Source organism: Corvus hawaiiensis, chromosome 3 (genome assembly GCF_020740725.1).
Source record: "Corvus hawaiiensis isolate bCorHaw1 chromosome 3, bCorHaw1.pri.cur, whole genome shotgun sequence".
Classification (NCBI taxonomy): Eukaryota; Metazoa; Chordata; class Aves; order Passeriformes; family Corvidae; genus Corvus; species Corvus hawaiiensis.
This window is the reverse complement of record NC_063215.1, coordinates 21,747,652-21,775,140: the sequence shown is the minus strand read 5'-3', so window position 1 is coordinate 21,775,140 and position 27,489 is coordinate 21,747,652. Positions and strand designations below refer to the sequence as shown.

The window sequence follows — 27,489 nt, the reverse complement described above, 5'->3', positions numbered from 1 at the left end:
CTGCCAAATGTGTTGTGTTAAAAAGGACCAGCTAAAATTTATTGTGCGAAAAGATATAAAAAGCAAAGAACAGCAGCATAAAGCTGGGTTCAGTGGACAGAAGTTCTGCTGCCTGCTGAACTGACTAATCCCACTGCAGAGACAGGCGGGAGCACCATCGGGAGTGCTCCCACGTGGAGGCTGGCAGCCGCGAGGTCCCTGCCCCTGCCCCGGGCAGGGCTGTGTCCACTCAGCTCCTGCTCACCGGGCTGCCGGCACCTCGGAGCCACCACAGCTGCTCCCCCCGAGTCCCCTTTCAGTTGTGTCCCCCATGCCTGCTATCAACACCGCGTTCAGTCCAGCCTCCTCTACTGGCAATGAGTGCCCATAACAACACTTCAAACACTGGAATCTCACTTACTAAATCCTACATTTTTCCACCTGAAGGTTTGTTATGCTGCAGACCTACCAAGGAAGTTCTGTACAGACTTTACATGTTTAGCTGTCTACCCATGGCAATTAAAATAAATATTGATTTAGGGATGTCTCATCTCCATTTCCCACAGCATCATTAATATTAGTTGTCTGCAACTGCCATTTCACTGCACATTCTTTTTTATATATGTCTTTTTTGTACTTTTGGCATAGAATTTTAAGAAGACCTGACTTGTGCAATCAGGTTGTCCATTGGTTTGTCAGTCTGCAACTAACTCTGAACTCAAGGCCCAATTTAAAAGGGAATAAGAATTACTAGAGATAATTTGAGAAAATCAGAAAATGAGTAGGGAAATGCACAATAGTGACTTCACTTAGGCAGAAACCAGCCATGACACTAGAGCTGGCAGAAGCCAAGTGCCCAGATGGCACACGGGTATTAGCTGAGCAAGGCTCACACAGTTGCAGGGTAGCAACAATATTGCCACTGTATGGGCTGTTATGTGGGATGAAAAGTCAGACAGACAATGAACACAATTCATAGGGAATTGGATTCAGTATTTCCATTTGCCTAAGTGGGAACCCATTTTGTGTGTGTTATCATGTCCATCAGTTATCCTGATTAATTAAGTCTTGCCTGTGTACTTGATACCTTATCGATTCTTATGAAGAGTAGCTGATTGAACAAACATTTTACTTATCACTCGCTAAAACCCCAAAACGAGATTTATATTACTCAGCTAGAATTCTACCACAATACTTCCAAGTACTTTAGAACCCTGAACATATCGTGCGTGTTTATTTGGCTCAAAAGGAGCAAAACTCAACTGCCTAAATGAATCTTGGCAAACACTGTCAATGTGGAGATAAAGTGCTATTGGGTGACTAGGCTGCTATTCATCTAATCTTAAAACAGACATCTTAAATAGGTGATGAACAGATGAATCTTATCCGGAAAGTACTCGCTTCTCTCCATTTACTGTAGAGCCTGAGGTAACTAGCTTTAACAGAGATATCTAGAGTGTAAATGCTTAGAGTCAGGTGGAATGAATGTCCCCTCTGAAATTCAAATGTAGAGTCAGATACTTAAGGTACAAATAAATCATGTCAAGGATTCCACAGTGAATTTCCTTAAAAGGAAAAACAAAATGAACCAGGCAAGTCTCATTAAACCCTGGTGATTTTTTTTCCTCTTGAGTAAAACCCAAAGAATAAATAATTTCAAAAGTTCTTTTTCTGTATCTCCAATACAGAAAAACAGTTGGCCTCAACAGTTAGGCTAATATGAGAGACCGACACACTAGTGACTACTTGGAAGCAGAGGTCTTTCCTGCTGTCTCCTCTTCCAAACAAGCTTTTCTGTAAGGCCCAAATTTGGTAGCTGATGGCACAACCTCCTGCACTGGTCTGTGGCATACTGCAAAGAAATCCCCATAGTCCCTGCCATCCCCAGTTCTTTGCATTTCCTGCAACCGAATCTTGTCAGTTTTAACTATTTATTTTGCCCCAACTGAAGAAGATGAATAGCTGTCTAGGACAATTTAGCAAGACTTAAAATTATCTTTTAGGAAAAAAAGCAGTGAAACTGCAAAGCAAAACAAGTAAGACAACCAAATTCTAGAAGGTAGTTATTAACAGTATTCTTTACTACCTGTGTAGACTATTTCTTACCCCAAACGCTTCAGAAGATGACTCATACATGTAGGGACACTAACACACAGGGAAGCCTTATACCACAGTGCCTAATGAGTCTGTGAACCCAGCATTGATTGACCATCTGACACATGCCCCTGCACACCCCTGAGACCTGGCCCATGGCTCACCCAGAGCAGAAGGTGCTCAGTGTGGGCTGAGCTGCCCATATTGCTGAGGAACTGGAAGCGTGGAGGGCAGGGCACAAAAGGCGAAGGCCACTGCCCTCCCCTTTCTCACACCCACATGCATCCAGATTGCAGAGAGGCTCATGCCCAGAACTGCAAACTCAGAAGTGAGAGCTTCCAGCATCCACTATCCTGCTGCAGGCTGTACTTCTCTACTGCCTAACTTATGGAAATCAGCTTCCAGAGCTGACCTACTTGCTCTAAGGGAGGCCTGTGAAGTCAGGGCCCCAGCTATGGTCATACTTACTTTCATGCCAACGTCTGATAATGAAAACTCAGGCAAATCAGCAGTAAAGTTTTTAGGAATCTTGAACTTAGTATCAGGGTGTGAGAACAGTATGAGTTGCAATAACAATCCAGGAGAAAGGTGTACTAAATCTGGTCCAGAGTGTTTAGAGATTTATAACACTTTAATTTTTTATACTTTTTAGAAATATTAAGACTATAAAGGCTACTTTGAAAACAGTTTAAGACAGTGATAGTTTATACTTTTATCTTGTCTTAACATGGCTGAAACCTTATCTAGCATTCTCTGCATATCTAACACTGATGGGAAAATAGGTTAGACTTCAGCTGTGTAAGTATGAAAAATATTTCAAACACCCAAAACACCTCCATTTCAAGAAAAAATAATTTGCTATACTGTGCAAATTGAGTAAGATTTTATATCCATTTGAGAAAGATCTTGTTCACAAAATGTGCTTTTGTCTCCATAAATAAAAAAGATGTCTTCAAAGACACAAAAAGCTTGAAACATTCATATCATCATATCCCTAATTTTTATTGCAGACATGTCTCCTATTGCATAACAAATGTGTTGGAGAGGTTTGTAAAAGGTCATGCAAACTGTAGGCAATATTTTAAAGACTAAGCACTAAAATAGAGAGAAAGAGGTCAAGAAAACAGAAAGCTATGATCTTAAATAGCAAAATAAGAACACACTACATACTTTTTTGAGTTTATGAGGAGTGAATAGTATAACATTTATTCACACCATGAAGTTCACTAATATCATTAAAATGCGTGACCATCAACAAACAGCTATAATCCACCTTGATAGAAGTCAGTGCGCAAAGCAAATCCTGACTTGGGAGTCCTGTCACTTTCTTAATTGGAACAGTAACTGGGTTTGTTTGAAATGTGAAATGTATTCTTCATCTTAAATTATACCAACAGGTAACAGAAAAATCAGAGCAGAAAGATTGCAGAAATGACTGGAAAATAAATGCAGTTGAAGACAAGTTCCTGTTGACAAAACTTACTTAACTGAAAGGAATCAGATCATTCAAGGAAAGTTGTTTGTGAGACCAGGCAGGAAGGGCTGTAAAGCTTTTATTTTAAAAATATGTCAGAATATTTTGAGCTAGGACTTTAATATCTCTAGAAAGCTCCACAGATATTAGAGAGTTGGGGGTGAATAGGGTCACCGTCAAGGTGCACAGGGGAGGGAATTGGCAGAGCAGTGTACCCTTTTCTCACTCAATGTAAAGTGCCGTGGCTCAATTATCTTCAAAGGCATTACAATAATGCATACCAGGGGAGGAACTGTCCCCCAGTTCTGTGCAGGCCCTAACAGGGAAAACTTGGCTATCTGATGGCTACAGAAGATACAAGTGCAATAGTCAGACTGGGATAACACCTCTGCACCAGTGCAGACTGTTGCTCAGGATTATATCTGTATGGGCTATACTTACATGTTGTGATGGTTTCAGCAGAGGTAATTTTTTTCACAGCAACTGGTATGGGTCTGTGTTTTGCATTTGTGCTGTAAACAGAGCTGATAATACACGACCGTTTTCGTTACTGCTGAGCAGTGCTCACACAGCCAAGGCCTTTTCTGTTCCTCACCTCACCCCACCAGCAAAGAGAGTGTGAGTGCACAAGGGGTCTGGAGGGGACACAGCTGGGACAGCTCATCTCAAATGACCCAAGGGATATCCCACACCATATGGTGTCATGCTCAGCACATAAATCTGGAGGAAGAAGAAGGAAGGTGGGGTCATTCAGAGTGATGCCTTTTGTCTTCACAGGTCACCGTTACACAGGATGGAGACCTACTTTCTTGGGGACAGCTGAATGAAGTGGTGAATGAATTATTTGCTTTGCTTGAATGTGCAGCTTTTGCTTTACCTATTAACCCGTCTTTACCTCAACCCATGAGTTTTCTCACTTTTACCCTTTCGATTCTCTCCCCTTGGAGGGGAGTGAGCGAGCAGCTGTGCTAGCTGGGGTTAAACCATGACATTGTGCAAATGAAATGGGCCTGGGCCATCACACAGGCCTGGAGGCTAGCTGACATTGCACAGCTCTTGTTTGTACCACCGAAATCCTTCATCCCCTCTTCCGCTCCCACAGATAAGATGCCTACATCCAAACTGTTTTTTGGGAAAGATGCATTGCCAGCCTAAGTCCTTGAAACACATGCAGGCATACTCACAAGGAGTGCACTTCACTTAACTATGCAGATGGCCACATGCCAGCGAGGGAACTCAGACAGCAGCCCACATCAGTTTACTGCAGCAGATGCAGTCACAGGCACTGGCAGTATGTTTCACTGAATTGGTACAGCTGGGACTCAGACCAGATGTAAATAAAAAGGGATGACCTGCTCCTACAATAGATGAGGCTGGATAATTATAGACATGGAGTAAAGGAAGGTTTGACCAAAAAAAATCAAGAGGAAAAACAATTTTTATCACTACCTATATTTCCCTCTGTTACTGTGACAAAGATCCCAGCAATGACCCACCAGATGCTTGAAGGCACATTTTACCAATTTTGTGTTAGTTGATGCCTCACTTGCCCAAGGAATTTACTTGCTCTGAAGATACTACAGCACCTCCATATTCCTAAAGAATTGCTTTCATCTCATAATATTCAACTACCTTACTAGGATCCCATGCTTAACATCAATATAGTGGTCCAGGGAAAATATCTTTTGTTTGGCTTGTTTCTGGTCTCTTGCAGATAGATAGTTCTCTGTTTATTTAGCAATTATACAATTTTATAAAATAATAGGGAAAATATGAGTTTCAAATGCTGGTCTGTGATTTCAAGACAAATATAACACTTTTCTAATAAGTAAGAAAAAACAGTGACAGTGGGTGCATCTTAGATGATGTGGAAAGTGTTACAAGAATGCAAGTAATTCTCTGCAAGAAGAAAACAAATTTTTGGCTAGATTCAGTGAGAAAGTTTTATAAGATGTAACAGGAAATGAGGTTTTGGATAAAGCTCATGAGGGGTTGGGCTTCATTTCTGAAGCCTATCTTAATATTGATTTTTTTTTTGCTACATCTCAACTTAGAACAAAAACTGATACAAAGATGATACTGAAAGAACACAGGTAGAGTCTTAATTGCAACATGCAGAATAAACAATGTTTGTTTAGAATTATTTGCATTTTCCTGTAACTATACGTGTTTAAAGCACTGGCAATAGATATTTAAATCAGATTTAAAGGCTGATAACTTCCTGATTATGTTGCAATTCAAAAACTGCCCAGTTAATTATGATGAAATATATTTCTATGGAATGATGTGTTATTTCAGCATTTGCTCTTGGTGATTACTGCCCAATATTGCCATTAAAGTAAAGCAAAAACCTGATGGTGGATGCAGTATAAACATTGCTTTTTAGAGTAAGATGTCATAAGTATTGTAGCTCAAGCGCTTACATAAAAATTTGTGAGCTACCATTTCCATAGCAACAGGCAACATAATTTAGCTAAGATAGCTGCTTTCCATTCTAGCGACTTCATTGTCATTGCAGTTTACAAAATACAAAAGTATGTCTTCTAAGACTCTAATACAGTGAACAGACAAAATGTTGGAAATGCTGAGGAAGGCATAGGTTTTATTACAGACGCAACACAATAAAATGCTTCTTTGTCTTCTCACCTGTATTTCATGAGATTCTCTACCATCCTCGACTCAGCACATACCAATCTAGTTCTCCTTGTGGTGCAGGGGATCCAGTGAAAGGCATCTGAAGCTGGCCTGTCTCTTATGTTAGTCTGATTCTTTCTGGAATGTGCAAAAGCAGCTTCTTCACTGGCCAATTCCTTCTTTCTCTCCTTCCTCCTCTCAGCTACCAAAATAAAATTCACTTCAATGCAGAGAGTCAGCACAACATATCTGGAGCACCTGTTAAATCTCATATTGAGCCTACACACAGTTACTAATTTAACACACTGCTGACACACTCCCATAGTCGTCTTTTGCTTCCCCAGTGGTTCAGTGAATCTTGTTATTAATCTGAATCACTTTAAAGTGCTTTTTAAAAACATCTGGCTCCAAATTTTTAAATTAAAAAAAAAGTCTGTGAAAAAAATTTAAAATAGGAACTTTAAAAGACATCAGAACCACTATTCTCACCAAAGGTAGTGTGAAATTTCACACTTGAGTAGCTGTGGTCTAAATGGAAAGATCAGGGGGAGCGCCATCAATTTCTACCTACTGGAAGTAGAGGATTGCAGCCTTGCAAAGAATAATGTCTTATACTATTTTTTCAGTGAGGCTGGAAGAATTCCTTTTGAAGGAGAAATCTGATTGATGTCAGCAAGTGAATCACCACCTGTCCATGGGAAATGGATGCTTTTGAAAGCAAGCTGTATTGGACACTGCATTTGATAGACTCTATAATGAAGTGATGGCTCTGTCTCTGAAGTTCTCCTGAGCTGAGCCCCTGACAGGGACCCTAAGGCACTCATCTCCTCACAGATTTTCCTTACTATGAAGATATGCAGAAGGTAAAAACACTAAGTTTTGAACTTCACCACTGAGGATTAATGATATATGATATTAGGACACAGATAACTTATCTGACTTCTAAGTTATTTTCTCATTTTGGCAAGTTGAACAGTGCACCAAAGACAGACACTGGCACAGGTATCTGGAAAAGAAGCTGTGACGCTGGAGCACAATCACTTGTCTTGTGGGTACGTCACATGATTATTTGTCAGGAGCAATTCAGGGATCAAGATTGAGATGCAATTTATGCTACTCATGAACTTCACCTAAAAAGAGTATAAAATGTAAACATGGCAGTTAGCTTCTTTTTTCCAGCTACAGTGCAATGCATGACTCCTTACAGCAAAAGTTCCTGGCACAAAGGAATAATCCTCTACTTCTACATCCCTCCAAACAAATATGCACAACCTGACTGTCATTTCATTCATACAAACTAAGTACATATGAACTAGCACTTTGATGCAGGCTTAAGCGTTCAGCTGATATAAAAAGAAAAAAGTATTACACCTACCAGAGTATTATTACAAGGGTATTTTTATCCTGCAGTTGAACATACGCAATAAATGAGCATTAGATTATGTTACTGAAATAGTGCATGAGCCTTTATTATCCTACAGGACAAATTCTGTAATCCCCTCTGACAGACTCATAATCACAGCAATGACCTGTGAGGCAGGTTGAATATCTCTGCCAAACAAAATAGTAACTATTCTGTTTCTGAAAAATTGATTGTGTTTTAACCACCAGAACTGTAAAAAGCCATCTCCATATTAATTAATGGTGCCTAGTCTTGCATTTAAATCAAACACACATACACAAGTCACTGATCTTGAGAGCTAAGTCTTACACTACCACCTCCAAATTACAGGAATCACAGCCATATTTATTCAGAGGTAAAGACAACGAAGGAAAACACCAGCTCCTATCATCTCTGATCATTATGATCACTTCCTTGGCTGAAATCTGAATCAGGAAACAGTTTTAAAGCTATGTCAAAAATAAAATTTGAATTCTATCTTCAAGTTTACTTTGAAGTAGTAAAGACTGCTTATGGCATTTTAGTTTCAAGAGTGTCATTTAATATTTTCATAAGAATGTGTTTGTATAGCACTATGATTTATTCTTGTTAAAAATCTTGGAACAGCAAAGAAATACCTGACTCGTGATCGATGCCATACATAAAACTTCTAGGCAGAATCTGTTGGCCCACGTAAAATAATCTGGACATGTATTCTCCTTGGATAGTTTTTGTAATTCACAGCTCCAATTGCTCATTTCAAGAAAAGCAGAAGTTTTAAGTCTGAAATAAATATATATTTCAAAACTATAAATTAAAAAAATATTCTGAGGTGATATAATTTTAGGGAAAATAATATTTAATAAAGTAGTACCTACAAAAAATTAGAACTAAAATATAAACGCTTTTTAAAAAACCCTTCTTATTTGCATTCAGCAAACAACTAAAATTCATTAAAAAGTGCTTCTGGAGCACTTCATTGGCCATTGAGGATAATAATGTTCATGATTTATATTCTGTCCTGTAATATACATATATATATATATATATATATATATATATATATTAGAAGAATATGTAGTAATATGACCTACTTATTTTGTAAAATACTCCAAGTACAACCTTCAGCTGCTACAAGCTGGCCTAAACATGTAGCTAAGGAGTAACACTGCACTGTACATAACCACAGTAAATACAAACCTCATCAATGCAGTATATTTCATATTTGTCTATTTAAGAAGTGACTACCTTATGAATTAAAAGCTTTTTCTATATTTAGCTGTGAAAAAAATTTACATTTATTCCACACCACCAAAATGAGGAAATTAAAGGAGGCAGGTTTTAAATGAGGAGTCAAAGATTGCAAGAAGCTGACCTTTGACTGCCAACTTGGTTGTTCTCTTTTCAATTCAAAAATTAAATTATTCTCCTTAAGGATTTGCCTTTGGCTCTAATTCCAATTTGATCTCTTTCTTCATATGAAGTCTTGTGGACTATGGAATTAGTTTAAAACAGCTGAATATACTTCTTTTAGGAGACCTTAACATTTCAGAGTCTTCCTTTGACCTGTTTCTCTTAACATTATGAAGTGCTGAAACAATCTACTGCAGCATCACAGTCTAAACACAGAGACTAGGAATAGTTGAATGACAGTTTGAAAAAATTGCTGCCTTAATTGAACATTAGGGATAATTTGACAAACCCAGTAACATAAATACTGTAGCCCTTTCTGCTCTCAAATAATTATATTTCAGATATTTCTAAAAAGACATGCTTAATTAAAGAAGAATCAAGCCAAGACTTCATGCATTTGCAAATCAGAGATACATCATGTAGCTCTGCAGTATCTAGTAGAGTCCAAATAATTTTTTATTTATTTTAGTGCCTTTAAATTCTGTTTGGTGGTAATGAATGAGGTATATAATTACTCTGATTCATCCTGTATCCTTAACATGAAATACCCCAGAGCACTTAAAAACAATAATTAATAAAACATCAAGAAATAATTAATTAACTTCACATTAAACAAGATCAAGAATTGTGCAAAACTCATTAAGACTTTGTATAACTCATGCTATATAAATGGCTAAGAAATTACTAGTAGTACCTGCTGTACCTCTAGATCAATACCTCTTTATACAGTTCTTGTTAAACAACTATGAATCATAGCAAAGAACCAAAGAAATGAGACCAAGTAATCCTAAAGAGTAAAATAAACTCATGTGGCAAAGCATCAGTACCAAATGTCTCTGTGAGACTCCTAATTTCGAAGAAGGAGCATATAGTTCCTTCACTTCTGAAATTGCCATGTTTTCAAGAAAAGTGTATGTCCCTTTCATTTTTCCTTTTTGCACATATTTAGGTGGAAACTAAACAGGTGAAATTGAGGATACAGAAATAAACATTTGAATACCAGAATGAATCACACAACTTTCAAGTTCCTGCATGATTAGGCATTTTGTTTTCCCATCTTTGTAACTCCATGACTGAATTGCACTCTAGAGCAAGGACACACCACCATGCTGTGCATGCCCCAGCTCAGCTTCCCCAAAATCCATCTCTATCCCCATCCCAGGAAAGGTTTGCTCAGTGATGGGCAATCCTCATTGCTCAATCACCCAGAAGAGGCAGGCTCCAGAGCAACTCAGATTGTAAACATATGTGCTATGTTGGACCAGGAGCCTGAAGAAGCTCAGAAAAAAAAACAAATTAAAAAAAATCCAATCAATTCGAAATAATTTTTTAATATCCCTCCCCAAGCGCAAACTCCCAGAGCAGACTTTTCATGTTGGTACATAATCCTCGTTTTTCTACCTGCAGGTTCATCTGGAAAACTGATATTTTGAACAGCAGGACTATGCAGTTACATCCCAATCAAGACTCTAAAGGCAAGATAGGGTACACACAAACTTTCTCCTCATGGTTTTTACTTGAGACAAAAAAGACGAGGGAAAACACAGAACTGGAAGAAACTAACAGAACTAAAAAGTTTATGAATTTGGATAAAATCTATACTAGATAAATACTAGATGAGTACAGTTAATGAAATATAACTTATTTTTAGTTTGTGATTCTGTCAGTTCAATTTTACAGAAGCTCAAAAGGAGTTTGGCTGTGAGTGACCTTTTAGTTTTGTTTTGTTTACTAGCTCATCATACTCCACCCTCTTACGATTTGATGACTTTCATTTTATGCTTTGTTTTACTTTATTTTTTTTAAATCAAGCTTGTCTGCAACCTAAGCTGACAGATCTTACTTTTTTTGAACATTAAAAATAATGTTACTGAAATTCAATAGAAAGGTAAAAAAAACCCTCCAACTCTTAGCCAGACTCAATTCACTAGGCAAGCATTTCCCCAGATAAAATCAAGATGATAGTTAGCCAAAACCAGCTGGGAATTAGTATTTTGTCCAAATTTGTTCTTTAAAAATGTGTCAGCTCTAATCAAATAACACTGAACTTTGATATTCTGTTGTTGATACTCTTGAGCTAAATTCCACTCGATGTTATTTGTCCTAAGACATTCAATCTTCATTAATATTCTACCCAACCTTACACATGCTTTGGGCAAAGGCTGAGAAAAAGGATAAAGACGAGACTGTGCTTCTGACTCAATGCTACAGTAACTGCAAATAACACGGCTGAGCAGACACTCACAGATAAACATTTATTTCAACCACAATACCCAGTACTGGTGTACAGATCAAAATGCCCATTTCAGTTTTTGACCTAGCAGATCTGTGAATATGAAAGTGCACAGTTCAACAGGCCATTAACAAACTCATGAAATGATGCTCATTATATGGACAAAGTGTTATTTCTTTTGGAAAATGAGCAGCTATCTGACCAACTACCTTGATCAGATACACCCAGGAATTAGAATGGATATTTTGAGTTCATATTTGATTAGCATTTGAAATGCTCTTTCTCTAAACACTTCCCACAGGACTCCACATGCCAAATTCCTATCATTATTCAAAAACCTGAGAACGCTCATTCCACTTAGCACTATCTTAGTTTTACTGACAGTGCTGGAGACAACAGTCTTTTCCCTAGACTATTAAGTGACTTTCAGAAATTAAAAAAAAAAAAAAAAAATGAAGTCGAAATCTAGCATTAAATTGCCAACAGTAAAGAAGTCTGAAAAAATAATAGCTTTGTCCCTGAGGTATTTCAGAAAACCTCAAGCTTATTTAGATGAATTGCAACAAAACAGCATTCATCATTAACACAACGAAAAACAAAGTCTGTGGATCTTACTGATGAGTTGGGTGCTTTGGGGTGGTAGTAGGGAGAAGAGAAAACACTACACACTAAAGCGGAATTTAAAGAAAAATTAACAGAGATGCAGATGGTGCATTTGGATTACCTACTATAGATTCCTAACTCAGGTGGCACCTAACTAATTTTTATGTGATCCAGAACAGGAATTCATAGGTGTGCTTCACAGCCCGTGGAAATCAAAGCAGACAACTGCTATTAACTACCTTCACCATGGAGCTCCTCTGTGTTAAAGCTATATTCTAAATCTAAGTGAGTACAACAAGAGTTATGAATGATAACAAGATATTAGTTATAGGGATGCAGTCTGAGGAACACATTTGAATGGGGCTTTAAAGTCTCTAACCTTTGTTTCATCCCACTCCTTAGAGACACATCCTGGCTAATTCTCATTCTTCTTTGGACTAATGCTCACCCAAAACTCAGTGCCCACCCAAGTTTCACCAGATTGAAACAGCTAGATTTCATGTGCTGTCATAAGAGCATTCCCTTCCACCTCAAATCTCATGTTAGCCACATCAAACCAGGGAAAGAATGCTTATTCCTATTCTATCAGTTACCTTTTGGGATTGCCACTTGGTTTGCTTGACACAGACAAAGAGACACACCACTGTAACCTGAACTGTAGGTAAATCCTTAAAAAGGGAGAATGAAGAAGGAAGTGTTATGTACAAATAAGAAAGTAGTTTACTTCTATATACAGCATTTACAAAATTCTGCATGAATATATTATAGTTTTTGAAAATCAGGGGCAAGAGTTCCTAGGACAGCTGTCAGAAAACCAGTCTTACAGTGTGAGCCTTAAAAAGTACAACATATCAAATTTACCAGAACAAAAGTTGTAAGGTACCTTGACTGCTGCACACAAATTTTTAGTAGTCATAGGGGTGATAAAATTGTGAGAGTCTATGAAAGAGGCCAGGTTTGCAGATCAAGGCAATAAGTTCATCAGGCCAGGTGGCACAGCTTCTGTGTACAGAGACCTTTCAACAGGTCACTGCAGTTTATCATAGACACTTGTTCAGAAAACATACCTGAAAAAGGGGTAATTTTCAGTGTTGCTGACAAAGGCATAGCAAAAGGAAGACTGGCAGCTGAGATTAGACAAATTCAACCTTTCCACAACATTCCAATTTCCTAGCACTAAGGGTAATTAAATATTGGAACAGCTTACCAGGGGAGCTGGTGGACTCGCCATTGCTTGGAGCTTTAGGACGAGATTAGATATCATTGTAAAAGAGATGCTTTAATCCAGCTTCTGGAAGTTCTCAACATGCCCATAACACTTGCAGCTCTGCATTAAGACAATGACTATAATCAAATCTCATATTTTAGGGTTTCAGCTGATCAACTGCAAGGGTTATAAAGAATTTCTTTTTCCCTTTACATAAACACCAGACAGATACTTTTATGTGGTTTATATTCTGATCTGTCTCTGAAGTAGAAGAGATTGCCCAAATCTACAGAAAACATGGGTCAGCTGATGCAGCTGCCAGTGGTGATAGGGAAAGTATTTTCTCTTAGCCTGAAATTCACAAAACAGTTGTATCCAAACGGGAACTCACACGATTTTGAAGTCATCTAGATGGATGCAAACTGTGTGATTAGGTCAGTGCAGAAGCAGGTTTGATCTGTCTGCCCTGCTGAGGGTCTGGCAGTAGCATCCACTCAGCATTTTACTGACTCTGCTACTACTTAAGGAAAGGAGTAATTTCATGCTCTGCTCCTGCAGAGCACTGGCCAAGGGTCAAGTGAAAAACTATTGGATCACCATACCCTTAGAGGCCTTGTTAATGATTCTCGCTGGATTAGCTCAAAGGGTGTGCTTTTTCCCAAGGTGAGCTAAATAGAAATCTCAAATCTGTTTGGTTTGTGTTTGCTCAGTGTGAGATACAAATCACCTGTTAACACACTAAGATCATTTGGACATATCTCATCTAATTAACTAATTGTTATTGAAGAGGCATAAGTAGCACCTTGATCTCTTCTGTCTGCTTTAAGTTAATATACTTCAGCCTAACTAGAGTAATCGTGTTAACACACAGGTGTCAGGATTTATTGTTCTGTGTTTTCCAGCATAACTAGATACATAAGCATCCCTTTTAGTTTTTATTTTAGCTACATCTGTAACTATACAGTCTGCACTATTTTAGCAGAATACTATAGTGACTTGATTATTAAATGTAAGTAAAGATGAAGGCAAGACAGAACATTCTGCTACTTTTACCCTTTTATGTGAAAGGAGTATGTCTTACCTGTCAAATAAAGCATAAAATGAGAAATGGTTCTCCTAGTGACTTCTTTGAGCTGCACAGTAGCTTGTTCATATTGTGAGTCTCAAAACAAATAACTATTTAAGTGAAGTCCACACCAGGCTTTTATGCTTATTGGCTACCTATACTGTTCCTACATCCCTTTGACAGTTTGTTAGATTCAAAGACATTTCTGTCTGTGCTAAATAATGGCCATTTGATGGATTTGTGCACAGCTATACCTGGAATGTAATGCAATGCAGGTGTGTAAATAACCTGTCCTGCAATTCAGGATATTTTCCATGCAGAATAGGGATGATTTCTCTTTGCCATAATTCTGAAGCATACATATCAATATAAGGCTCTGTTGTCAGTATTGGTCATTATGATTATGTTGTCATATTACAAAGTAAGAATGGGACACACCATGACAGCACCATCTAGTAACATAAAATATTCATGCAAAAACAAAAGCAGACTCAACCTTTAAAAAGTAGAGAAAAAAAAACCAGATACACTGATCCTGCTTGTCTCAATTCTATTTTGGTGACACATGCATATCTTTGACAGCAGTTATGAAGATCAAATTTAATTAAGCAGTATGTTATTCCCTTGGTATCCTTTCTCAAGCCAAACCAAAATACTCAGAATAAGAGTTTCCTCATCTGGGATGAAAATGACAAAATCTGCACTTACAGTCTTCTGACTTCTCAAACAGACATCACTTGTTGTGCTGCTTTATTTGAGTACAAACAACTCTGACAGAATCTGTACCCAGATCTGCTCCACACTGGACACAAATCTCATTATAATGAACTTCTAAACTTTTTTGTTCTATTGCTCTTTTTTGGTCTATGTCTTACAGCATACCTAATGCCTACAGTGCAGGAATGCTTGGAAAACCTCAAATGAATCTACTGTCCCATAATTTTTTAAGAATGATCTTTAAGAAAAAACTGAAGGAGGATTATACTATGCAGTAGACACATTAGAAGCCAATGACATAATAAACAGTAATATCATTCTACTGATAAATATCATTACAAATTTTGACTAAATCTCTTTGGGATACAAATATTATGCCTTAGTTTTCACTGCCTGTTCAACTGAAGGATCATTCAAGAAAATTTTGAGTACAGCAAGAGTCCATATATTTGCAGCAGAAACTTGGTTTATTTCAAAAAGTGCTCATTTATATTCCTTCTGTGCCAAAATCTTTGCCCAAGTAACACAGAAGTTCACATGATTACTTAGCATCAAATTCTCTGCTCTTGTATTTCTGCTAAAAATTTCCCAACTCAAAATGTTTGAATTGTAAAGTAATTATATTAGTAAAATTCTAAAAATGTTATTTGAATGTACTATTTTTAAAATTAAGTTCCACACAGCATAAAAAATGTGCGTGTACAGTAGAATCCAGAGAATTAACATAATTATGTTATCATTCTTTCTCGATTCTCTACTGAAAATGATGTTCTTACTATGCAAAACCACTTTCCTATACACTTCTAGTAATGAAAATGGAAACTAAGTCTTGTATTTCTTGAGTCTTTGCTTTCCTTAAATACTGGCCAGTGGGTTTTTTTTTACCTGCTTTACAGAATCACATGCAAGTTTGAATAACTTTAAATTTTTTCCATTAGGATTTATTGTTTTGAAAGAATGCTTCTCTCCCCTTGGTTTGTTTACATAAATTATATAATAGTTAACATTGAAAGCAAATTTTCAATTCTATTCTTTAAACTAGTGCATGTAATAGCTACCTTTTCTTCATTTATCTGAAATCTAAAAAAACCACAACTAATAGTACAATTTTGACATGTAACAAAATGCTGTCAGAAGCACATCAAATAAATTTTACAATACCCCTTTCCCCCCACCCTCCAAGAAAACTCAATAAACTCAGTATAAAACAAACAAATAACATAATCTAATCTAACTTTCCACTTTACCTGGAAATGCATGCCCTGTTAGAGAATCCAAATCTGAAATTAAAACAGTGAAAAAATAATCTTTAACACTAATTTAATATTAAAAAGCACAAAAAATCAAAATCAAACCCGGCATCAAATCTCACATTATCACCAATATAAAATTTTAATCATATATATATAAAAGCAAAACCAGAACATTTAGTATTACATTATAAAGGTTTTCCTCTCCACAGTTTTGTAAAGATGTAAAGTATTATCTAAAGATGAAAGCTTTGAACACCATGAGAAGCTAATTTATTTTACTGTTTAAGACAAACATACCACAATTAAATAGGAATTTTACAATATTTTGTAAATGAACCTCTGATTTCAGAAACCCATATTTTGAATATAAATTTTTGTTCTGCCTTTATACATAAGAACAATAATTAGAAAAGTGCAGAATGCTTTTTAGATTGTACCCTTTTGAAAAGATTTTTTTTCTTGATCATAACAAATAACAGACTTAATTTTTTCTATTCTAGTGTTCATAATTTCTTCCCCCCCCCCTCCCTCCCCCAATCTATCTGTTTTAAAAAAAAGATAAAAGAGCTGGAATTATTTCTGCTGACACCATAAAGCATAAATGAGGGCTTCACTGGTGTCTCCCATCTGAAGAGACAGCAGGAAGCCACATCAGTGATGCTGGAGGCATCAGAATAGCCCCTTCTAAATGTGCACTGGGACCAGAATTCCACCTTTGAAGTGCTTTGCACCTTTGGAAATTCCATGCTCTTAAGAAAGACTTATTTCATAACTTTGAGTAGTTACACTATAGCCAAAAGAGTAGTGGAGGCTGGTAAAGCACAGTCAATACCAGCTGGGATGCTATTGCATTGCCCCGGTAAAAGGCTCATTCTCAGACACATATGGCCAAAAGAAACCCCTTCCTAGACAGTGTTCTGTCACACAAGACAGTGACTGACGTGAGCCCATTTGGAGAACAAGCCCTGCTGCTAGGAGCAGTCCACCATGTCCTGGTTAGCTGACCAAGAAAGCATGAGACCTTCAGACTGTCCTTCCTGCCTTCGTAGGACAAGTGGGATCGCAGAGGGGTGCAGCAGCTACACTGTCGTCTAAAAGCACAACGGACAGATTGTGGCTGACCAATCTACCTTAATAGGTGTTTATACATGAGCTTTCTTGTCATTTTTAGGAATTGAATGTATTTACTACCAGTGCCTGGAAAAAAACTTTTAGTATTGTTTATGAACTACATCTTAAAAAAAAAAAGTTTTTTCTTACTGCAACAGTCAGCAGGCACAAGATTCTAAGTTAATGGTTTAGGCTACAGAAATTCTGAACTTCTTGTAATACAGTCAATACAATTAATTCTAAAAGTTTTTGGGAAAATATTTACCAATTAACTCCTGGAAGTGCAGTAGGAATTCTATAGACAGGAGGAAAAGTGTGCTTGGCTCTACTAACTTATAACAGTTCAAATGAGACATTCCTGAGGACTGAGAACATGCTTAGTTTTGTAAGTGAACACAGGAGAAAACCAACACAAAATTTGACAAATGCACTAGAGATAATTGCTTTCTGAAATCCAAATTGCTGAACACAATGAATTAACTAACAATTCCAGTATGTGGGGTGCCAAGGTTTATCATAAAATTCAGAGGAAAAAAAAGCAACCTCAGGATTTTTTCTTTCAGAGCTTGAGAGAGAGAAGAATGTTGTTGCTCCCTAGGGGCCCATAAAAACCACACCAAAACCAGCTTATCCATAAGTGGAGCAGCTAGTTAAGCAGTGATTGCTCCCTGAAAGCACAGAGACTGCATGCAGCTACCTTGCAAGTCAGAATCAACTCAAAAATATATCTAATATTTGAATTGCCCAAACTGCTGTCACTGTGTGCATCCTGTGGCACATCCTGACGTGGTTTAAGGTGTTTGAAAACATCTGTTCTATGTCATTTTATTAATGAAAATATCATGATGCAAAACCTGAAGATCCAAGAAAAAGAACAGAAGAAGAAAGAAATCTCTTCCTATAACAGTGAAATAATATCTACTCAGACGCTGGGATTTTAAAAAAGAAAAACAAATGAATAAACAAAAACCAACCAACCAACCAAAAAACCCAAACTTAAACAAAAAACCCAAACCAAAACAAAAAACCACCAACCAAACCAGTAAAGTAGGACTTGTATCTGAAAAGTTTATGTATATATTGTAACTTGCAACAGAAATCACTATTGAAATTTCTATTCTGAAAGAAATGCAGATAAGTTAATGCAAATTAATTAGGCTCTTGTCCCAGCATAAAACACTACTGTGTAATACTTTGTGTTAAGCTGATTATATAAATTGTAGATTTATTTTCTTACAAGTCAACCTACACTAACTGAAAACAAGGTAGTTTGTCACCCAAGCATGTGCCCTGTGTGAACTGTTGAATAAAATCAGACCTACTTTGCTAGCTGAAACCAGAAGAGTTTATGGTTTATTGAACCCACAAATCATGATCCACATGCCCCAATTCCATCATTACATTTCACAAAGAATGATATGAGCTGACACTGCATAGGCAGGCAAGCTAAAGTTTCCCATATAAAGATAAATACAGTGTGCAACATTTCCCTGCTAGAGTTCAATACATGAAATTACTGCGTTATAATGGAATGAAACCTTTGCTGTGACTGAAACAACTAGAGTATTTAGTCTCTGCCATAAGATTTCTTCTACTCTTCTATGGACTCCAAGGGCAGTAGAAAAATCATCATTTCCTGCTATTGTTGAGAGCATTTCTCCGTTTTCTTGACTTATTTTCAATTAAGTAACCCTGAACAGGTGGAATCCAATTCTCCTCCCTTCCATCTATTTAGTGAATTGCCCAGATTTGTTGCTATTCACTTTTATTTTCATACATAAGACTTTCTAAGCAGCAGGAATCTGAGATGAAAGTGGAATACATAAAAGTGACATACACTTTCATTCCCTTTCTAAGGCAACATAGCTACCGTGTCCACAGCAGCAGTTAGAAAGGAATTACATTCATGAAATCCAGACCTGATTCATACTATAAGTCATTGATTCAGGTAACAAAACTGGTGATCTGACAATAAAGCTGACTGTGAGTTATAATGCAAAGCATGATTTTTTAAAAAGGGAATGAGTGTGCACTTTTTAGCGGGCAGTATCTCTGGTATGCCACAGTCATCTTATTAGCTCAATGCAAAACAGACGTTGGAGATGGTACAAGATTTTCATGCCAATAAACTAATTATTTCTTCCTAGAGTTGATTAGCAAAGATGTAGTCCTGTCTGTATCTTGCCTCCAAGGCCCCATTCTTCCTATTGTACAAACAGTTTTCACTGCACAATGCAGTGCTCAGCCTTTGACTTCTCGTCTCATGGTGCTCCTCGTGCTGTGCTTACAGTAAAATATCAAAGCACTGTACAGCTGCCACTGACTGTGCTGGCAGAATGCCAATGCAAAATGAGTGGAAGGAATGACTTTTACAGTGCACAGGAAAACACATTTAAGTCATTTAACATTAAAAGTTCTCCATGGAATTGGCAGCAAGATGATGTAATACCAAATCATCTCTGGGAGCTGGTACCTGCTTAGAAAGGTTAGAAGAAGCTAAAGGAATGCTAAATCATGCTCTCTTGAAAATACAAGATTTTATCCTGCTTTTAAGTGTTTTAACAGTGATTGTTGGCAAGAAATGAGTGTCTCTGCTTTGCTAAATTTTCAGTTAGACTCAATCTTATTTTACTATAAGCCCCTAACTGGGCAGCAGAACTCAGAAACCCTTGCAGATGTGCACAACACCTGGACCACAAATTCTACAAAGTTCAAGTCTTCTTTAAACAAGGTGAGTGGAGTGAAGTCCAGCTGCCCATAATATTTGGAATACAAAGGACTGGTTGCAAAGAAGAGAATGAAGAGACACAGAGCTGCAGTGACTGAAGATGAAAGATGACTTGCATTAACTAGAAGTTGCAACTGTAGCTTTGATAATCAGTCAATCAGACAATCAGACAAACAGTGAAAACTATTGGCATGTAACTCAGGATTGGATTAGGATTGTGAGTTTGGCTGCACCAAGATTTGAGAGTTAATTTGGTATTACCCAAACCTAAAGCCAGAGGCTAAAGGAGAAGTAGGTGAACAATATTTTGCATTAGCCTCTAGAGGGGGAGAATTTCCTTCAGCTTTGGAGATTATGTGAATTATTCACTGAAAAAACTGTTTTTTCAGTAGAAGCAACTGTTGCACAGTCCTGTTGCCTCAACTTGGGTCTGCTCTATTCATTATCTGTCACTAAACTCCTAACCTACTGCAATAAATCTGTTTTCAGAGTCTCTCTTATTTTCATTAATAGATTATTTGCATTCATTGGCCACAAGTCCTTTAAACAGCACAGTTATAATTTTAATGGAAATGTAAACCTTTTTCTGTGAGAATTTCCCTGACAAGAAAAAAAAAAAGAGTTAGCATAAAGATTGCATGCAAGAATTCATAAGAGTGCAGTCACCATCTTACAAACCCACTGCTCAATATGACATTCCAAAGCCTATTTATTGCTCTGATTCAACTTCAAAGTATTACTTTTTTGATAAAAAAATTACATCATATTGAGACAGGTAGATTACATTTACACTGCTGACCAAGGATTCATTTAACCAGCATTCCTTCCTGTGATACCAGTAAGAGTCAGATTCAAACTTACTATTCTTCGCTAGAGGTGTTTTCTTGTGAGCTATGTCTCTGAGGTTCCATTAGCTCCAATGAAGAAGTAGTTGAAATTGAGTCAATTAATTACATTGAAAAGTAGAAATTTAACTTGTACAGATGAATAGTTAGAACAGCTCTTTCCATTGACAAGATCTCTAACAACCACAGTGTGAGCTTAGACAGCTACATATCTACATAACCTACAGTGTAGGTAATTGGAGATGAATCTCATCACAAGAGTCTTTCAGGAAAATAATCTACATATATGGTTGTGGAGCTGAGACAGTCACAAGAATAAAATGGGAATGATTAGGCATGGAATAATAGCTGTTTACCTACTAGTAAATTTGACAGCCTCAGATCTCTAAAACGGCTCATTAAAATAAATCCTGGACTAAAATAAACTTACTCCTGTCAGCTTCTAGTGCAAAAATTCACTGATTGTTTTTTCCCCTCTCTTAAAGTCATATGATAATTATATAGGATGATACTTGCTGCTTTACATTTGCCTTCTGATTTATGTTATTCCAACAAGAACAATTGGCTACAAACTGAAACACAGAAGGATCCCTCTGAGCACCAGGAAACACATTTTTTTTTCAGTCATGGGAGTGACTGAGTACTGACACAGGTTGCCCAGGGAGATTATGGGCCACATATGGCTGCAGCGTTGACAGAGTAGGAAAAAGAAGTGAATTATTCCTGATTAGACAACTGAATTGAGGGAGACAGATTGCCAAAAAAAAAAAAAAAAATTGATTAGGGGAGCTTTATTAATAAGTCTGGTTTCTGTAATAGAACATCTGTTATTATTAATAACTGGTAACCATTCACACTGGCCATTGAAGTCTGTTCACACAGCTCACTCTTGTACTTGCACACTCACAGTATTCCACAGTGCACGACTGTGAGGCCAACACCAGCTGTCTGCACAGAAGCACAGGATCATACAGCACACAGGGACTCCCAGGTGGTTACCCAGGAAGTCTCTCAAAGAGTCCTTCACTTCATTATATGTATCCTGCAGCCTGGCCACATGTAGTAGCAGCACCTACCCTGGCCAAATAAACTGGATCATTATTTGCTTCTTTTCTCCCAAAACACATTTTCCTAATTTCTTTACTCTGTCTCACTTTAAGAAACTGAACAAAAACAACTACTAACAAAAAAATAAAAACTCCAGAACAGTTTCCTCATATTTTGAAAGCCATCATTAATCCATTTTCTTCTGCTGCTGATCTCAAGCACTTAGCCTGCTTTATGCTTCCTAGTATAATCATGGCCTCAGGACTGGTTTATCCAAACTCAATGCAGGGGTTTTAAAGAGTGTGTTAAAATATGTTGTAGAACCTACAGCTGCATGCAGACATCTCAAGATCAGAACACTAATGCTTTCCAAAGTAGCCCTCATCAGGAAACTAAAAGTACATTACAGATGAAATCCCAGCCCTGGCTTCCTGCAGTGATGGATGCTGTACTGACAGTAGCAGCAGCACCCACCCTGCTTGAGTACAGAGACTTTATTGAGGCAGCATTCCCCAGCTCTTTGAGAGCCGTCAGAGAAGACACCTATCATCTGATGTAGGTGTACTGTCATTTGGACCCTGTGGAGTTCAGCACAGTTTTACTGCCTCGTATTGAGCCAGGATTTCCCAGTGGACTACCACAGGCCTGCCATCCTCACCACATCTAATAACCCAAAGACTTTCAGGAAGGCATAGTGTATCATCTACAGGCATACTGTTATGTACATACCTTCATTTATGCAAAACAAGCATACAAATGAAAAAGTTTTTCAGAAAAATCAGCAGAAACATTATTCATGCTTTCCCAGTGACTTCCACTTGAGAAACTGGCTTAACCATGGAAGAGGTGAAAGCACCTCTTTTACCTAATGCACTTTAATGTCTAAGCATATCCACAAACCTTTTTAAGCTCAAAGTCACTTTTAAAATTACGTATGCCGGCTCACTGAATAATCAACACCTTAAAAACATAGAACCATCTAGGTTGAAAAAGACCTTCATCATCAACTTCAACCATTAATCCAGCACTGCTAAGTCCACCACTAAAGCACATCTCTAAGTGCCACATCTACACGTCTTTTAAACACCTCCAGGGATGGTGATTCCACCACTTTCCTGGGAAGCATTTTCAAATGCCTGACATCTCTTTTGGTGAAAAAAGTTGTCCTAATATCCAGTATAAACCTCCCCTGACACAACCTGTTTGCTCATGCCCTATCACTTGTTACTTGGGAGATGAGACCAGACCAACTTCCCCTCACTACCAGCTCCTTTCAGGCAGTTGTAGAGAGCAACAAGATTCTGCCTGAGCCTCTGTTTCCCCCGGCTAAAAAGCCCCATCTCCCTCAAATGATTCTCACAGGACTTGTGCTCCAGACCCTTCACCAGCTCCACTGCCCTTCTCTGGACATTCTACAACACCTCAATGTCTTGCTTGCAGTGAGGGCCCAGAACTGGACACAGCACTTGAGGTGTGGCCTCAATGAGTACAGGGGGACAATCACTGCCCTGGTCCTGCTGGCCACACTCTTGTTGATACAGGCCAGTGGTCATTGGCCTTCTTGGCCACCTGGGCACATACTGGCTCATGTTCAGACGCTGTCAACCACCATCCCCCGGTCCTTTTCCTGAGTTCCCGGAAAGGTTCTCTGTTCATCCAGGCCAGTCTTCTTCCCCATCAGTCTATCTTACAACACATGGGGACAGCCTGACTCCTAAAACTTTCGAGGTAGTTGTATTTCTAATACTTTTTTTTAAAGGACACTTGTAAATTTATTCCAGTCCAGCCAGAACTGTAGCCTGCCCATATCCAGGATCTGTGGAGCTGTGGTCAGTACAGAGCTAACAACCTAAAGCATAAATTTTGGGCCAGAGCTTATTTCTGTTCTCAAACAGCAAGTGTAACTCTTTCCTGTTTGTCTGAATAATACCACAGAGAAAAAACAGTTTCCAAATTCAGGAGATGGCTAACACAGGCAGCCATAGGCTATTTGTACTTACTCAAAATCTAAAAATTATTGTTTGTACATAGAGCTTCCATATCTGACAGCAAATAGATGGTAGAAATTTGAGAGTCTACTTGAATCTCATCTATACATTCAATCACATTATCTTTCCATATGGAATGTTAAAACTTCAATTTATCCTACATTATCACGGAGCATATGCATTCCATGACTCAAGAAGTAATGACATAATACACATCATGATAGGGTGATATCATGACTCCTGGAAATATCAAGCTATTGAATTTTCAAGACCAGAAAATTGTAAAAGTTAAAAATATGCTAAATGAAATTCAAACTGTATATGTTACGTTGAGATATTTGTGAAACAGTCCGATGAAACTCTGAAGCTAGGCTCTGGGCAAATGAGGAGTCTCAAACAGAGGTTCCATAATATTACACCAAAAAAAAAAAAAAGAAAGAAAAAAAAAAAGAGAAAAAAAAATGTTTCCTGAAAAGTGAGCTTCAAGATAATATACTTGCTCAGTTTTACTGCCATTCCTTTCTAAATCTGCTTTCTTCATGAGAGGCAAGAAATCCTGTGAAATTCAACTGTTTTACTTTATGCCACTAATCATGTCAAATACTATGACATGTCTTTCAGAAGCTGCTTATTCATTTTAAATTCTTTCAGTTTATCTCATTCTTTCTCTTCTGGAAATGCCTCTTCTTTCCCACTTTCCCTGACTTTCAGTGACTTTGTTTTTTCTTTGGAAATTATGAAACTATAAGCTCTTGAATCAGAAGAATTTTCTAAACAAAATATTATTTTCTCTCATTTTCAGCTCAGCATCAGCTTCTCTTCCTCTAACTCATGTGACATTGCTTTCACATTTGTATTCAGCTTGATCTGCTCTCTCATATATCGTTCATTATGTTCTGCTAACCAAGAGACAGTATTTTTTCATATTCGTTCTCCTGTCCTTTCTTTCCTTTTATCAGATAAACCCAAGCCATTTTTCAAGCCTTTGATGCCCTGCCTGCTTTCAGAATGACTAAACTATGTTTATACATTAACATGTAAGGTACCAAGTTGAGCTTTATATGACAAAGCTGACTCAGTGATGTACTAAGTATTAGGACAATTCCAGTTATACTAAACCAGCTGAGTCTTCTAAGGACTGTAGCCATGCAAAAGCTAAGGGAGAGGGGAAAAAAAACCCAACCAAAAAAAGCAGCATCTTCTTAAGTAGCTGGGGTTTGATCCAAACCAGCAACTGCATACCATGCAGCCACTTGCTCACAGCCCCTCACCTTGGTGGGACAGGATGGAGATTCAGAAGAAGGTGAAACCCTGACTGAAATAAAGGATGGGAGAGAAGTAAAATCCAAGAAAGATGAGTGATGTACAATGCAACTACACCTGCTGACCAGTGCAGTGATTGGTCCTGCTTATACAGTTCCCCCCAGTTTATACACTGAGCATGACATTCTATGGTCTGGAATATCCCTTTCACCCTTTGGCCAGTTTGGGTCACCCATCCTGGCCATGTTCCCTCCCAGCTTTTTGTGCACTTGCTCACTGACAGAATATGGGAAACTGGAAACTCCTTGATTTAGGGTAAACACTATTAGCAACAACTAAAAATCAGTGTGTTATCAATATAATTCTCAAAGTAAATGCAAAACACAGCACTGTACTGTTGCCTTTCCCTGTACCAGCTAATAAGAAAAAAATTAACTCTATCCCAGTTGAAACCAGGACAGTATCCACCTTTATTCCCTATCATTTATACCATGACCAGGTTCTACACTTTCCAGTACATCCAGTTAACCATCATCACTCTTCCAGTCCCTTCATAGATATATTTATACACACACACACACACACACACACACACACACCATTCACTTAGTTTATGGACCATTCCTAAAAAGGCCATTGAATTCATTTAGTCCATGCCTTTGGACTTCATCTGTTGTTAAAGCGTTTCATCAGGGTAGGAAAAACAGAGTATAGTGTTGGATTGTTGCATACTGGATCCAGCCAGTTGTCCCTCTTCTCCACCTGATTGGAGGCAGGGCTCCTCTACTACTGGTAGTAGGATTATCCAATTTTTCTAAAAATGTACTAGAATTAATTGCCATTGGATCAGGAATATAAAGCTCTAGTGGCTACCAGTGCTGTGTACGTACCCTTATGCCATCAAACTATAGGCAGAACCCATTTATATTTCTGGAGTGACAGGAGCTAACTGTATTGGAAGCTGAAATAAGCCCACCTGGGAACAAGTGGCAAAAGCACCCCGGGGTGACTGGCTTGGAGACACTGTGCATCCATGATGAGGTGTGGTTTGCGTCTCATGCGCTGAACAATGGCCAATCTCTGAAGTGGTAACTTAGGAAAGTTGTCAAGGTTTTCAGTGACAAATATCAGACTTCTACCAGAAATGCCTGCAAGACACCTTTTAACTTCATAGAGGTAAGAATTGCACTGAATTCGGAGGGAAAAGACCATGAAACAGGAGAAGGGATTTCATGAGGGAAGATTTGTGATAGTGCAATTAAAATCTCTATACACAAGGGAATGAAGTAAAGGCGGAATTGGCTTTTGCCCACAGGCATTTCCAGACTTGATTGCTTCACTTGGTTGGTTTAGCATTCTTTCAACACAGTTTTGTGCTTTCAACATTGTTCAAGTAGAATGTAACCAGAGGAGAAAAGTTATTTCATGTTATAACTCACTGGAGTCCATGGAATTACTCCAGTAGAGACTATGGCTCACCATCAAAAGTATTTGTTTTTTTAGATTTTAAATATTCAACTATTAGATGAGATGACAACTATTTATTATAATCTAAATCCTAGGCATGATGCTTCTGAATGTTATTGTAAAATACATGAATGTACAGTTAAAACAAAGGGAACAGGTCAATTACCATCTCTAAATCCAGGATACATAGCTGAACTACGAGTTAATTCTGGACTCTGGCATTCAAACAGGCAAGCAGCCAAATTGTTCTGGGTCTCTTTCACTTTGACCAACTTTGGCTTTGAAAACCTTTTCTAAAGAAACTGCTTTTCTCTCTGGAATAGACTCAGTTTTGAAAAATCAGCATTTCCAAATGAAAGAAAAAAATTATCAGATCATTTAAAAAATAACTGTATTTGAAGCCAAATCTGGTCTGCAATGTGCATTTTCTAAATGACAAAGACCTCCTTTCATATTGTAGCATTTCTTCATATTATATGTTCTGGAGTTTACTGTAACAAAATCTGTAAGAATAGGAAGGCTGCATTAGTTTACTCTTTTTTTAAACCAGCTTTGATATGAAATTAGATCTGCCTCCAAAATTAACTGGTTGAACTTTGTAGAAACAACATATTATGAATATGAACCTCAATGCAACACTGATATTTATATAATGAGAGCCATTAAAAAACCTCCAAAACCCCCCAAATTCTCAACCTCACAACTCTAGAGATCACCCATAAATAATAAAATAAAATAAAATAAAATAAATCATGCAACTTAGAAAACTCAAAATCCCCTCCAGTAATATATGTTTCTAATTGCAATCTTCATTTGCCTTGGTAGCATTGCTTCGTCAGTTTGTTTTATGGTATGCCTGTCAGGAACTTTGGTTATGATATTAAAAAAAAGGAAAAAAAAGGCAAGAAAAGAAGTCCCAACAACTTCTTTTGTTCTACTTAGCATTTATCCTGAGCCAGTTGAATATTGTGAGAGGATGTGTTATAA

General features: G+C 37.7%; 1 protein-coding gene across 16 annotated transcripts in view; it reads right to left on the bottom strand.

Annotated features, from left to right (window-relative positions):
* The window catches only part of DLGAP2 (DLG associated protein 2), a 466,127-nt gene that overhangs the window by 142,318 nt on the left and 296,320 nt on the right, over positions 1 to 27,489 (bottom strand). For 7 of the 16 annotated variants that reach the window (XM_048296314.1, XM_048296309.1, XM_048296310.1 and 4 more), the window contains one exon: positions 16,049 to 16,081. The exons of 4 other annotated variants lie outside the window; for them this stretch is intronic. In XM_048296314.1, the coding sequence (XP_048152271.1) occupies positions 16,049 to 16,081 (33 nt within the window). Of the gene's footprint in view, positions 1 to 13,018; positions 13,139 to 16,048; positions 16,082 to 27,489 lie in introns of all 16 variants that reach the window. 5 more of the 16 variants (XM_048296320.1, XM_048296319.1, XM_048296321.1 and 2 more) reach the window with 1 other exon arrangement.